This window comes from Phlebotomus papatasi, chromosome 2, assembly GCF_024763615.1.
Source record: "Phlebotomus papatasi isolate M1 chromosome 2, Ppap_2.1, whole genome shotgun sequence".
In the NCBI taxonomy this organism is placed as follows: domain Eukaryota; kingdom Metazoa; phylum Arthropoda; class Insecta; order Diptera; family Psychodidae; genus Phlebotomus; species Phlebotomus papatasi.
Genome location: NC_077223.1, coordinates 109,842,164 through 109,858,267, shown reverse-complemented (window position 1 = coordinate 109,858,267; position 16,104 = coordinate 109,842,164). Strand labels below are relative to the sequence as shown.

Genomic DNA, 16,104 nt, shown 5'->3' with positions numbered 1-16,104 from the left:
AGCATATCAGCAACAACCAAAAAATAGTGGTAGAGATTTTCCAAGTGAAAAAAAGAAAACACAAAATAGGTTCAGAAAAGAGAGAGAACGAGAGGAAAAAAATATATAATTGTCTCTAATAAACGTGATTAACACGCAAAAAGTTCAAGAGTTCAGTGACAAAAAAATATATAACCATTGTCAGAGGCAATTTCAAATAACAACTCTATTTTCCTTCACGAAATTTGTGAAGTTCTTTTTTTTTAAATTCTTTATACAAAAATTACGGTGAATGTTTTGGAAGGGAAAAAAAGAAACAGAAAGGAACTAATTGAGCGTGGATTGTGAAATAAAAATCGGGATAAAGAGAAATTTCATTAAAATTTTATCTCAAATTGAACAAGAACAAGAGATAAATTTATGAGATTTCTCCAATTCTTTTGGGTGGTAGAGATGGAGTAAAAGAAAAAATGTTGTTGAATTATTGAAAGAAAATAAAATTGCTAAAATGCGAGGGACTTTTCTTTTATTTTTTTTTGGAGCTGCAAATGGATAAATGATAGTGAATGGAGAAAATGACCAGCAAATGGGAAAGAAACAGGTGGAAAAGAACATTTGGGAAATTAAGAGCTTTCTCATGTTACAAAATTTTCCTTTTAATTTTTTTTTTTCTTTCTGGATTAAGAAGGCAGGAATAAAAAAACGCTTTTGATTTCTTGATGTTAATAAATATTTGAGAAAAATGTGAAACACAAGAAAATACATCACGTTGAAAAAAATGTAGAAGGAAGGAAAAAAGAACTTGGTACAGTTTGGCAAAAAATTGGTTAAAAAAAAGTGGTTTAAGTATTAAGGAAAATAATATAAAATTTAAAGAAAAGGTACAAAGTCTTCATGTACCATTTTGACTTCAGACAGCGAACTTATGGACAGCACATACATGGTGACTCCAACTTCTACCGGAGGTCCTGAAATACGGATAAGTAGTAGGAAAAACACTCATCTATTGTCTTCTTGTTTTTCTTCAAGTTTAAAATTTTTGTATTTTTTTTTTGGCTTCTAAAGAACATTTTTTATCGAAAGTTCTATTCCTCCCTTCCCAGAATAAAAGTTTTTAAAAAAAAGAGCAAACAGTTTCACTAGATCCAGGAAAGGGAGCTCAATAAAAAAGGCGTCCAGGTGAACTAAAGAAAAGTTCTACAACCAAGCTTTATCACTGCAGCAAGAGAGCTTTTTTTCCTATCGGCTATTGTGTCATTCACAAAGAATCAGGGGCACTGAGCAGGTTAGAAAATAGGAATTAGGCTTCAATAGCAACAACAAAAAGAGTAAAATTAAATATAGAATGGAGAGAGTATAAAAGTGAAAATTAACATAAATCGGCTTTTGCAGCATTTTATGCTCTTACAGAATTCCTGGTTCTCAACAAAAATAACATACACAATTAATCGCTGGTGATCTAATCTCGTATCTATTGAGTTTATAATTAGTTAGGGTGTATGTTCTTTTTACTCAATTCACCCTCGAGCTCTGTCCTCTTGAAAAATTCCACATGGAAACTATTTTTTTAATTATAGACTCTCTCTCTGTTTTTTTTTCAAATCCTCCTGTTTATACCATACACTCTTCCTGCCAAGCTTTTAATGAGATTGCTGCTATCATTGAACACGATTCTCAATGGAGAGGCTATAATGGATTTTTTTTCCCTTTGACAAGTGTACACAGTTAGAAAACGGACGTGATTCTTGCTCACCGGAACGAAAAAATTGATCCAATGAAAGGTATTTGGACAATGGATCTTACATTTGTTGAAAGATTGGTATCTCGAAAAGGTGAGCTCAAGGCGATGGTCATTGTTGGAAAGCATGTATTGTTAAATTGTGGATTGGAACTTAATAGAAACTCACGAATAACTCTTTTGTACCACTGAAATAGCTTTCCTCACAACCGAGAAGGGTTTTTGGTTATTGTAAAATGAAAAATTCAAACAATAAACTTGATATTGCTACATTGAATACATTACTTGTATTCCAAGAAACGGAATATATCACGCTTTGGAATTCATTTCGATTTAAGATTTGATTTTACGATACAAGTGTCGTGAAATATTAAGTAAGTATCTGGTCTTCTGCATGAATGACAAGTATCAGTAATAATCATAAGAGTCGAAGAAGCCGCTTTGCGATAAAAGTAAACCAAGCAGTTTAACTATGTGGGAATAAACCAATATAAAGTTGAAATCAACAATAGGGAAATCCGGAAGCTTTTTCCGGAGCTTTCGGCTCGGTCTCCAAGCCTTCATCGTGGCGTCCCAACTCCAAATTTCCCAATTGTTGATTTCAAGCATTTTAACAATCGATAAGACATACTCTTCAAATGAAACACAAATTTGCAGTTAAGGTTAAACTTCAGGCGAAATAAATTAACTCTGTACAGTAGACTCTCACTCAATCGGTTCTTTTTCAATCGGGCGACAAATTTTGTTGACAATTTTCACGTTTAATTATGAAGCTAATTCGCTCAAATTTGCTGTAGTTCTTCCTATTTTATCGTGATTCTTTATAATTGAGCGCTTTTTGTGGAATTTACAAAGGCTTTGATGCTCAATTCTATCGCTAAATTGGATGATATTTTGCCCCATATTCTCGATTGAGAGAGAGTCTACTGTATTTCGTCGGCACGAAGCAAATTTCAAATAACATCAGTTACTGACAATCAAGTATCGACGGAAGTCTACCACATTAAAATATCAACAATTGTTTGTAATTTTCAAAGTGCAACGTCAGCAGTTGATACTAAAAGATCCACGTATGTTGTTGATATTCAAAGCTCAACATTTAGGGTTTATCTTCTACGATAAATATCTGTTTTTGATTTTAAAGATTCAATTATTTATTAAGTCAGTTATTCATTCTCAAATACCGACGTCAGCTGTTTGTCTTAAACGGTCAATATCTGTTGTCGATCTTCAAGAAGGCACATCAATTGTTGATTTTTAAGGGTCAATGTCCATTGTAGATTTTCTAAAACCACCGTAAATTTTGTTCTAAAATATGAACATCAGTTGTTGATCTTCAAATCTCAACGTTAGCTATTTGTCTCGAACGATCAATGTCAGCTGTTGATCTATGAAGATTAATGTCTGTTATCGATCTTCAGGAAGGCACATCAATTGTTGATCTTCAAGGGTCAATGTTCATGGGGTTCGAAGGGTCAATCTTATAAAACCACCGTCAATTTTGTTCTAGAATAAGAAGTCAGTTTCTGATCTACGAAAATCAACGTCGGCTGTTGATCTTCACATTGTAAATTTTTCCAAAATTGAAGGAAATTCCGAAAATTCGCAAAAACTAGGGATGCAAAGCCACCGCGTCGGTTACATCAACCTTCAAAAGATGAACCTTTGCAAAGATCGAGTTACTAGTACCTTAAGATCAGTTTGAGGGTACCGAGGACAATTTTGCACCCCTGTTTTTCGCAAGCTCTTTAAAAGCTTTTCTTCAAACATGGTAAATCGAATCGAAAAGACCATCCTTAACTGCTAGAATTAAAGGAAAGTTTACGAAAGTAGGGATGCAAAGTTATTGCGTCGATTGAATTCACCGTTGTCGTAACTGCATTTGTTTTGTATCTGGATCTAGTGCAAGCTATGATACAGACGCCGCCTCTTGGGTGAAATTCTAACACAAAAAAGATGCAGATACGACAACAGTCGATGCAAACTACAATCAGTATCTACGGTGGTATGTATTCAAAGACAATCAATATTATAGGTAATCCTTATGCCCTGGACACACTTACGACTAAAGTTCAGAGACGACTAAGCTAGTTCATAGCTAAGTCAGTTCCTGACACACTACAAATGAGGCTTAACATTTTCTGGCACTCACAAAATATAACTTTCGTTGGATTCGTGTGTCCAGGGCATTACATTCAAAAATTAATCTCAAATATTTTAAAATCAACATTAATCTTAGCATTAATCGAAAGTTTGCATTTATCGGTAAATTTCAAATATCAAGATTATTTGTCAAAAACTTTTATGTAGTTTAAATAACTTTTAACTGATAATATTTTTGCTATTTAGTTTTGACAGTGGGAATATCTAAACAATGGGAACTTTTGATATTTCCACAAGGAAGAATAATTCTATAACATATCAAATTCATTTAAAGTTTCAGACCAAATTGACAAATGGAGAAATTGCTAACATACCGGAAAATTTGTGCCACATTAAATAAAATAGATCAATAATGCAAAGCACACAAAATGCATTTATCAAATTTAAGTGCTATATATGTTATAAAATTCTTAATTGATTTTGCCTTGTGGTAGAAAATGCTGCGATGGAGATTTTTTTTTATCAATTTGTACTGGATAGAAATAAAGAAATTTATAACGCCATTATCTTGATATTCCAATGGATTATATTGCTATGCTTTCCGGATTTATGCCAAAAAATTTTTATCATCATCCCCGAAAAAAATCGGGTTATGAAAATTGGTGTGCAAAGGGATGGGGGTGAATGTATATAAATTGTTGGATACTTATTGTGATTTGTTGTTAATTTTTAATGCAATATTCAGTGGTAATATTTTGTTTTTAAAGTGCGATAGTTCAGTCCGATTTCTAACTGTGTACTCCTTAAGCTCTCAAGTGAACGAGATGCTTGAAGAGCATTTCACTTTTCTCTGGGTGGATTTTCTGAAGAGATTTCCTGCTTCAATAGTGTTTGGAGATATTTTTTTTACAAGCTTCCCTCCTGATTAATTAATCTTTTTGTTATCATCTGGATGTGTTTTTTGTTTTTGGGGACTGTGAGACTTAGGGGTTTAGGGTCCATGGCAAGTGGAGTTTTTGGTGCTAAAAGGGAATGTAGGAGTAAAAATGGAGAGATTGTCGAAACGAGGGGGTGGATGGAGTGGGGGATGAGGTTGGAGAAAAAGTGGAAACGTGTGGAGGAAATCAAGGAAAATGAAGCGACTTGTGTGTTGTTGAAAAGAGAATATAAATGACGGACAGCAGCGGGATGTTGCCTAGAAAGGTCGGCATGGTTACCATAAATCGATCGGTGAGATGTCGACGAGAGGCAAAAGCCCAGCAAAAGCTCTGGGAGTACAGCTATATATAACCACTCTCTCTTTTGCCATATAAACATATAAAAAGGATATAAATGTTCAACACTCTTACATTATGTACCATATTCTCGCCGCTTTCTCTTAAACACATAAACTGCACAAAGGATCCGCCCTTGTTACTGACACATTCTACTGCGAGGCGAGTGGAGTATCAGAGTTTCTCTCAGGGTAATATCAGTGATGTCAAAATACATTACATCTGTGCTTAGGCAGATTTATTTACACGTAATTTATGCTAGAATTCAGAATTTATAAAGGAACTTCTTCAGGAAAATTTCACAGTTGCTGAGAGTAAAATATATCTTGATATTATTCTTAGGGAGGAATGCTTCTTTGAATCTTGATGCTGTTAGGCGAAAGCTCTTCTTATTCAATTAGCTTTACATTGCTATGATCCTGGGTTTGATTCCTGTATGAATCCGAATTCTACTTTAGATTAAACCGAAAAATTAGAGTCAATAAATTCGTAAAAATTATCTTTTATTTTATTTATTTAATTCATATGACTTTTGAGACACAAATCTCTTGAAAGCATAGTGTGGTAGCATAGAAAAGAGAAGATAAATAACAAGCGTCCATGGTGGAAAAGCTCTCTCGCATGGATTAGTTAGAAACTGATCAGTATTTTGATCATAATTACGTTAAGAAGTCTCTCGGCTTAACTCATAAGTGTGTCTATGACAAAACGTATTATTCAGAAGCAATCAAATATTGTGTCCCAAATAATACTTAGTCACAACGTGCTTTCTATTTGGTTAAAGCTTTAAATTCTTTAAAGCTTTAGCCAATCAGAGAAAATAGTGACACTGAAACATCTTGCGTGCTTAAACATTATATTATAGGGGAACTGTGCCAATTTTCGGACAGCTTCCAATATCGGACACTTCTTTTATTTCTCAAAATAAAACAAGTGTCCGATATTGAGTTATTTCTAGAATATTTCCACTTTAACTAAGACAAAAGAGCATAGAAAATCTGTAGAAAAGTTTTGAAACTGCAGGGATCTTCGAGAAACATAGTGTCCGAAATTTCACACAGTGTCTCAATTTTCGCACAAAGAAATACCTGTATTTCTATTGTTTTTTGAGTTTATTAAAAATTGTTTTAACTAAAACAAAAGACGATAAACTAGGGGGAAGTGGGGCACCTTTGAAAGTGGGGTACCTTTGAAATTAGGATTTTTCACATATTTTTAAATAAAATTAAGCCTTATAGTGATATAATTTAGCTGCACAATCAAATTGAGCAGCTAAATTACATTACCATATGACTCAGTTCCATTTCAACATCGGAGAAAAATCCCATTTTCAAAGGTGCCCCACTTTCAAAGGTGCCCCACTTCCCCCTACTCTACAACAGTCTAGACACATTTGAAGCAATTTTCATGAAAAATTGCATTTTTATCAGAATTTTGACGATTCCACCCACAGAGGATCAAACGATTTCATTCAATAAACAATTGTGGGCGAAAATTGCTTTCAATGTGTTACGACTCTTAAGATTACAAAGGACACTTCTGCAAAATGAATAACAAAAAAATCAATTTGTATTAAAAATATAACTTAAAACTCTTAATTTATTGCTAATTTGTAATCTGTCCGAAATTTAGTACAATTCCCATAATAGAAATGAAAGGGTAATTTCTAAAACGAAATATCCTTGTCAAAAGAAAAATTTAAGAGTTGTATGTTTCATAACAGGGACTCACAATTAATTTAAATCAATTTATGATTTTTTTTGTTGTGTTAGTTACAGAGCAAAATAAAACAATTTATTGATGTACGTCTGTGGAGATCAATAACTCTGCAAGTCGCTTAGAAAATTTTTACTATCTAAAAAATTCGCAGTAAAAAAGAAGTGAAATACGTATATATTTTTTTATTGTGATTTTTTATGTTAATTGGATTTTAAGTTAACAGTTTAGCGCTAAAACTATTGACCGTTTTTGTTCAATGAATGGATTTATTCACTGACATTCAACGAATGTTTAAATTCATTTTATTTATTCTACTATTTTTTATTTATTAATTGAGCTTTCCCAATGGGCAAACGATTACTCCGACTCAAAAATGACTGGAATTTGTTCTACAAGAAATGGTCAAAAAATTACTCCTAATTGGAATCTTAAAAATTCGTCGTATTCGCGTCGAATTTTAGTCAGAGCATTACTCAAAATTGAGTCAGTAATACATTAGTTATTTTACGGGCTTAAAATTTACTCTAACATGAAGTAATAAAAGCGACTCCAAGGGACGGTCCTTTTCCGTATGAAAAAATGACGCACCAAAAACAGTGCACTTGCCATCCTTCTCTACCGCATATGTACGAAATCGACGTACGTACTCTCAATGAAAAAGTCAAATGCATTCCACAATTTTGTACTATTCTATCACCTTAGACACCGTTTTCTCATTAATTCTTCACATATTTTATAGTTTTTTGCTACTTTTTATGGAATTTTGGCCAATTTTTTCCAATTTCACTACTCACATTTGCAATTATTTTTCTCATTCGACTATTGCTGAATGTCGCCCGACATATCGAAAATATTCCAGCTGGATGGCAACAACACACAAAAATCTTTTAAAATTTTCACTAAATAGGACTTTTAGACACAAGATTTTTATCACACAATACTCCTGAGACAGGAGCAAACACCTGAATAATCAAATTTAATTTTCCATAAAAATTGTCCGGGTATTTATCAACCAAAACACTGCCTAATTTTTGCTTAATTTTTGTCGGCACTGTCTTTTTCTAAATCATAACACATTTCTCTACTGGAGGAGCTTTTCCTACTAATGTTAAACTATAATATTATTGAGAAAACACGCGAAATTGCCAACTACTTTGCGAATTCACTGCACTGAGTAATTCTATTTGTCAATTGACAAGTGAAATTTCCCCTCAGACATACCCAGCGAGGGGAAGATTATTTATTGGGACACTGGAAGTCACTGGAAAAGCCCATTTTGGCGCGTCATATTTTAGTCGTAGGCGAGTAATCTCAGAGTTATTACGACGCCAAGTGACTTTCGTTATAACCGTCATATTATTCCCCACTTTCGGTCACTCGACACTCTGACGACCGTCACAGGACCCATTTTTGGATCCAGAATACATACATCCAACAGTAATCTTCCTCAAAATTGCCGTTTGGGTTCAGTATAGCTTAGTTTTATGCAAATTATAAAAAAAATTGCAAAGAGATTGAAAGGATTTAAGTTTTTATGATTATATTATATTTGCAATATTTTATTAAACAGATATTTTAGTATTCAATAATATTTCAATTGGAATATGCAAAATATCTTTCAAGCGAAAAAGTCGAATATAACAATTCAATCTTTTGGATTATGTTCTGAATATTTTATGAATAGTAGAAATGTTTTATAATGCGGTAATTCCTCTAAACTTTCTATTGAATTTATACATTTAGTAAAGCTTTTATTTAAGCACGTTTGAAATATTTGAGGAATATTTCAAAATTTGTATATTTTATTGACATTCAAAGCTTCTGCCGATACTTAGAAAAAGCCGAATTAGTGTTACTGTATTTAAACAAAATATTATAAATTCTGATTTAAATTAATGCCAATGAACAAGGGTCTAAATTCCCCTCAATTCCTATGTTCACCTCCAATCGGGCTCGATACCTGGAAAGGTCCCGGTACACTCAGGTGAATGATAGAAGATTGGGTAACTAACCCCTAACTTAAGCTGAGAGACAGTCTGATTGAATTAATTTCATAAAATTAAATTAAATTAAAAATCAAATTGAAAGTTTGATTTAATTAGTCTTATTTGATAATTTAGCTTCGTTGGTCCAATTCTTGATTTGCTTTAGAGGTTTTAGGGGTAAGTGCTCAGCTCATGCTTTGCACGGTCTCAAGCTTCGTAATAACTAAATTTTTCCTATATTTTTCAATAAATGTGACTCATCGGTGTCATATTTTAAAAACTAGGGGAAATTGTTCTATTTTTAAAATATATAACGTAGTCAAATTTTTCATAAATATAGGAAAAAATAGTTATTATGAAGCGTGGGACTGTGAAAGGTATGGGTACTTTCCCCTACATTACTACACTTCTATTTTTTGCATTTATTAAGGCCTATACAAGCTTAAATCGGAGTGAAAATTGAAAGGCAAATTTAGCATGTAGAGAAGGTACTCTCCCTTAAAACGTTCATGCTTTCGAATAATGTGAATTTTCTCTTATTTTTCCTAAGAGATTTCTACATTTCTATTTAATATTAGTTAGCTTATTATCAATTATTGATAATTGAGTGACAATTATGTGTAAGTCTCTTAGAAAAAAATACTTCATGCTTAGAAGGCAAGAACGTTCGAAGGGAGAGTACTTTCCCCTATCGGCTATAAAATTTGGATCATCACCCCAAAATAAAATGACTTTTTAAAAATTATTCGTTGACATTTACTAATTGTTTTTAAAAAATATCTTGCATTAGTTAGGTTAATAACCGAGAACATGCTATGCCCTAGAAGGCTTATGGTGATATTCTAATATCTTCGATCTATAATCTCTGGATTATGGAGGATTGTAGGCTTCGCACACACTCTGTCTTCGAACACTTCGTACTTATCAAAAATGTTTTAATGAATCTGATCTATCAATGTCAATATATCTTGCTAGTTAGTATCTTGAACCACACATTTCCTGAAAAAATTACGTCAGCTTCATTAAAAAAAAATTAGGGAAAATATGATACATTCGAAGCCAAAGTGTGTGCGAAGTCTGAAAGCCTTCCCCTAAACTAAAAGCAATCTATAGGATCTTGGAATTCCTTCTATCTCCTACTAGATTTTGACCTATTTAAACTATCCAACATTTCAGAAGTCGTATAAAACCGTTCGAAAATTTTTCAAAATTGTAAATAACTAGGGGAATGTAGGCATGGTTCGCATAGAGTGAACATTCAAACGATGCGAATTTTCTCTTTGTTTGCAAAGAGCTAACCTACCATTTCTAATCTCGTTTCATAAGCCTAATAATGATCTGTCTTTTGACTGAGAAATGACGAACTAGCTCTTTGCAAACACAGAGAAAATTTGCGTTGTTTGAAGCTTCACTCTGTGCGAACCATGCCTACATTCCCCTTTGGGGAAGTGGAGCACCTTTGAAAGTGGGGTACCTTTGAAAATGAGATTTTTCACCTATTTTTAAATAAAATTGAGTCTTATCGTGTTCTAATTTAGCTACACAAACAGATTGAAAAGCTAAATTTCGTTATGATATAGCTCAGTTCTTCTTAACTGAGAAAAATCTTATTTCCGGAAGATAGTTATAGGGTAAGGAACCGACGCAACAATTTTTTGACAATAATCCGGTGATCGACGGATGGGAAATTTCAGCCCAGAATAAAAAACTCTTCTTCCCAAAGCTTTCGGTGCCCTACGCACCTTCTTCAGTGGCTATAGGAGCATTTTTGTGTAATAAAATTGCACTTGTAGCCACTGAAGAAGGTGCGTAGGGCACCGAAAGCTTTAAGAAGAAGAGTTTTTTATTCTGGGCTAAAATTTCCCATCCGACAATCACCGGATAATTGTCAAAAAAAAGGAGAAAAATCCTAATTCCAAAAGTGTCTCACTTTCAAAGGTGCCCCACTTCCCCCTATCAGAGAATTTGAAGATGTTATGGCGATCAGTTTAACAGGATTAGCCGACATAATTCGCAGGTAGCTTGTCTGCTAATAATGCTTCTAATTGTGAAATACAAATGATGCTTAAACAATAAAAATAGAATGATAAGATGTCTGAAAAGCTATGGCTTCCTCCCGCCAAGGTTAAAAGCTCTTCCTGCCGAATTACCAGCAAAAATCGACTTGAAACTCATTAAACCATCTACATATTTATGGAAAAAGCATCCACTAATTTTAGACCATCTAATTAACCACAGGATTTCCTCAAAAGGATGCAGCGCAATTCCTCATTTTAAGTATGTAAATCTTTAATTATTTACTGTAATTAAATCTTTATCCCTCTCTATGTAGTCCATGTAAATAAACCTGTATGTACAGTAGATGTCATGTATCTCAACATCACTCTGATGGGGGAGTTTGGGGGGTGGTGGTGCGGGATTTTCTGCGGGGTCTTGCCTATATTTATCATCTTTCTCCAACATCGCCGCGTCTCCCATATGACGCCGGTGTAGCCGCAGCCCACGAGAGGACATCCTCTCATCCGTAAGTAATGTCTTGTGTGTGTTTGTAAAATATCCTGGTGGAGCTATTTATGTGATGTTTTTGTGTTGTTGCACAGCAAAAATAGAACAAAACGACCAACTAGGCGCCCCCATCGACTATATTGCTCCCACATCGGCAGCCCCCCCGGCGATGTGCGATGATTTTGCAGAAATCGAACTCATTCCCTTGCACACCCCAAAAAGCTTGGTACTTTTTTTTATATATGTATAATATGTATCCATCTCTCCACCCCCTCCCGCATAAAACCATGATTTCTCGCAATTTTTACATCCCAAAATGGTGATTCTGCACAAATTGCCTTAAATACTGGTGACACTCTCTTACGTAAGAGTCGTGCGAAGATGGATTTCCACCCCATTTTTTGATAGGGCGACATTTAAGGGAACGGTGGGGCTATTTTGCCCCGAAAAAAAAGCTCAACACTGGACTGTTATAGCCTAAAGTTTGTGATTTTGTTGATGAGAAGAGAAAAGAAAAATCTTACCTCCATAGTTTGGTCTTACTCTTTTGTCATAGCTAACACTGAAGGAATCCAGAATAGCCGATATGTTGACGTCGCCCAGCATACTTCCACCCCCGGTGCTATGGGTGCGACCCAGGAGCAGCCATTCAATCAAAATCCAGAGCAGCAGCAGAGAAAAGAGAAAAGAATCCGTAAGTAAAATGGTTTGTGGGAAAAATAAGGAGGAGGGCGAAGGAAAAGTGGAAAATTGAGAAATTCCCCTGCAGAGCTTTGCTCTCTGAGCTTTTCTCCGAGGGTTCTAGCGGTATTTCTCTATATAGAGATGAAGATTGTGGTATTTTTCGACAATACTTCTTGAGCTATATTTGCCATTTTTCGCTTTAAAAATAGATTCGCCGTACTGAGATCCTACAATGTTCTCGATTTTGATAACTATTTTGTTTTAACTGAAGTTTGAAAATAGGGTTAGGGTGGTAACAATTAATTAAAAAAGCCTCACTTAGAATTTTTTAATCCACGTCCTCTGAAAAAATTATGACAATATGAAACAGAGATTATTATGGCAAAAACGTGCTGTAAAAAAATTATTTTTTTGTCACTAAAAGCATTTTTAAAAAGTACCTAGTTTTTCTGTAGTTACAAGTGAAATAAAGAATTGTTTTTCTTTGAGAAAAAATCGAAAATGTTAAAATAAAATTCCGGTAACGTTGACTAGGGAAAAGTACCCGTGCCCATGCTTCGTACGATCCCAAGCTTCACAATGACTAATTTCTAATTCTTTACTTGTTCTTTAAAATTTTGAAAGATATATTCGCTTGTATCAGCAGCTGTGCTAACTGAATATCAATTATTTTCAATCAAAGTGTTTCTATATTGGTATAATTATCCTTTTTCTGATATTTTCATGTAATAATTCACATATCAATGTTTATTTTTTGATATCTGTAAGTGAAAACATCGCAGAATAATTTTTGGAATTAAAGATAACACAAAATTTTGGCCAAATTAGGACGAACCAATTAAAAAGTTCAGATCTTAATGTAGATAAAAAGTCAATTAAATAATTCTCAAAGTATTGTGGAATTGCAGAATCACTAAATTGTTATTAGATTATCAAAATCCGAACTTCCAAATTGGTTCATCCGGAACTTCGCGTTGTCCAGAGTTGCAAATTTGACCTCATTCAGGAATCACTTTTAGGAATCGATGATCCTAAAGCGGTTTTCACAGGGGGTGAATGAGGGTAGCCAGCGAGTGAACCGTAAGTGGCAGATCGGCAAACTTTTCACCCTTGGGTTTTCAGAATAGAACTTTATTGATTTTCCAATATCTAATAGATTCTTTAACTTGAATAAATAATTCTGAGTCAAAATTTTTCAAAAAAATAAAATAATATGTTTAAGTGACTGATAAGAAATTGGGGAAGTTAAGCCATATGGCTTAACTGAAACTTGTTGGTCTGAATCTCGTACAGGATCTCAGAGTATGATTGTTTGGGATAAATCTTTCGCAGGGACTCAGGCTTAGGGGAAAGTACTCTCCCTTCGAATGTTCATGCCTTCGAATAATATGAATTTATTTTACTTTTCCTAAGAGACTTGCACATAATTATCACCTAATTATCAAGAATTGATAATAAACTAACTAATAATTTAATAAAAATGTGTAAGTCTTTTAGGAAACTGAAAGAAAATTCACATAATTCGAAGGCATGAACGTTCGAAGGGAGAGTACTTTCCCCTAGCCTGGATCTTTCTGGGCCCTTACACCATTTGAGGAAAAGACTTACAAGGTCTTCAAACCTAATGCTAAGTTATATGGCTTAATATCAATAAATCTTTATCAAGCAATATCTTTAGGATGTTGTTGTAGAGTATTAGATATTAAAGGCAAATTATCTACTAGATTCAGAAATCAGTCAAATATATCGTTATTTAGATATTCAAAACCTTTGGGAACTGGCCTAAATTTCTAGTTTGACACCATTTAAGTATAATCTTTTGAATTTTTACCCATCGTCTCTTAGCAAAAAAATTGTTGATTGAAATAAATAAGACAATCTTTTGAAGTTATTTTCTAAACTATTTTTTTAAAATTATGTTATTAATAATGAATATTTATGGGTAATAAATGGCGAAAATATTACCGTTTAGGATAAGTGTGCCAAATTTCGGCATAGTTGCATGCAAGCGTCAAAGTCTCAAGTTTGAAATGTAATATTTTAAATTCAAATTGATTTTTTTAATTCTTTCTTCTAAAAGAGTGTTGCTTTTGGAACCTTGTAAAGAGTTTACCGTCTTGATTTACTCTAAAATCATTCTTAATACATTTTAAAATGAATAAAAATATACATATAGCTTTGGTGCTCTATTTCGGCCACCTTCATTCTCATAGTTCCTTGCCCTTCGGGAATTCTTCCAATATCTTTTTCATGTCATTTCGTTTGTCGAAGCTACATTTTTTTTTATTCTTTTGCATTGTATAATCTCTAGAGTACGTAAAATCTAAAAATTCATGGAAATTTGAGGAACAAAAAAGGTGGCCGAAATTGCAAGCTGGCCGGAATTTGGCACACTTACCCTAATGAACTTAAAAACAAAATTTTCGATATTTTCGGTTACGTTGTAAAAGAGATTCAATTTTAAAGCGTTTCAATATTTCTGTGAGACTGAATCTGAAATAAAATTATTGTATTTTGTTAAGGGACAAGAGTTATTGGTTAAATTCGAAAGTTATTCGCCACTTTCGCCACTTTTTATTTTAAAAATAGACATTTCCTAAATTTAGGAGCTCTTTAAACAGCATTAAATTTCGATTTATCACAATTAAATCAATAGGATTGTCACGAAAAAGTTCATTAATAGTAAAGAGGTAATTGTGAGTCATGGAAAGTTAGAAAAAAATCACATTGAGAACTATTAATTGATACTGTTTGGATTTATTCGCTTATTTAAAAACATAGTTTAAAAAAATTGTTTTTAGAATCAAATTTTCAAATAAACGTTTTGCGTTATAAACGTTTAATGAAAAGCTTTATTAAGAAGCTCATGCCTCATAGGAATTTCCCTATTAACCCTTTAAGGGCGATTGGAACACCGATGTCCCATAAAGAAAATAATTTTCCCTGACTACCTAAAGGTATTTTTTCCGTACGTCTGTACATAATTGTAAAATAGATGGTTGAAGGAATCTAGAATATTTTTTGCAATTCTCTAGCTATTTGCTGTGTAGTAAATATTTAAGCTCAAAAATGGCGAATTTTTAAAGACTCAAATTCATAATTGATTTTATTTATTTTTTATACTTCAAATTTTTTAATAAAAACTACAATACTCCTACGTAATTTTTTTCATTAAAGCGAAAAATATTATTCATTGGTATTGTGAGAAAAATTATTTAAATTTTTGGGCTATTTTTGTCCCTATCGTTCATAGAAGCACAAAATACATCAAATCAGACTCTGTTGGACTTTCTATGTTTCTCAGTTTAATTTTTATTGTTGATTTTCAGTCCGTAAAAAGTGTCTCGTCGTTAAAGGGTTAAAAGTGAATTCAAATTTCAAAATAAATTCTGTTGAATGGTTAGTTTTCAGCCTCTCTACGGTATTTGTAGACTTGAGATAAATACACCCCGAACCCCGATTGAGTGTAATAAATTTCGGACAAAACTGGAGAAATTACTGTATCAGCAGAATATAAATTGACAACGAGCTTTTGGCACGAGAGCTTTTTTGGGGTAGGATGGAAAGTGCAACACCCAACATTCGACCGCGCCTTTCTTCACCCAGCCATACCTTTGCTCCTAAATATCCTTCTGACAATTGTGTGAAAGAGATCTCCTCTCCACATTTAGAGCTTTTGCACAGGGCAATCTGAGCTTTTGGCATCCCATCCCACTTCTGACCCATCTGCCAGCCACCCAGCACATTCATTCACGTTGCGACTGTGCCATCTTGAACCGATGATTAATATTCGTATTAAAATATGGTTTTGTAGTAAAAGCGTATGTGGTTCCTTTTTTTTTAATATCTTCCTCTCTCTTTTGGAGATGTTCCCCATTGTGAGCCCATCCCACCCATCAACTATATAAAATGGATTCTGTGAAAATCAGTGGTGAACTTTTCGTAAAACCCATCGCTTTTGGGTTTTCTTGATATGAATTTGCGAGTTTTTGGTGCGTGTGAGGGATAAAAGTTTTTGCTGAAGGGGGTGAGTGCTTTTTTCTTTCAATAACTTCGACAATGGGGCTGAGGGGGTGGTAAGGGGAAAGAGGATATACAATAGGTTTGAAGTACAAGA

General features: G+C 33.7%; 1 protein-coding gene across 19 annotated transcripts in view; it reads right to left on the bottom strand.

Annotated features, from left to right (window-relative positions):
* LOC129800793 (gamma-aminobutyric acid receptor subunit beta) overlaps window positions 1-16,104 on the bottom strand; it is a 74,636-nt gene that overhangs the window by 50,856 nt on the left and 7,676 nt on the right. For 13 of the 19 annotated variants that reach the window (XM_055845438.1, XM_055845434.1, XM_055845443.1 and 10 more), the window contains 2 exons: window positions 11,828-11,925; window positions 880-947 (listed from right to left, as the gene is read on the bottom strand). In XM_055845438.1, the coding sequence (XP_055701413.1) occupies window positions 880-947; window positions 11,828-11,925 (166 nt within the window). The remainder of the gene's footprint in view (window positions 1-879; window positions 948-11,827; window positions 11,926-16,104) is intronic. The other 6 variants (XM_055845437.1, XM_055845451.1, XM_055845435.1 and 3 more) reach the window with 1 other exon arrangement.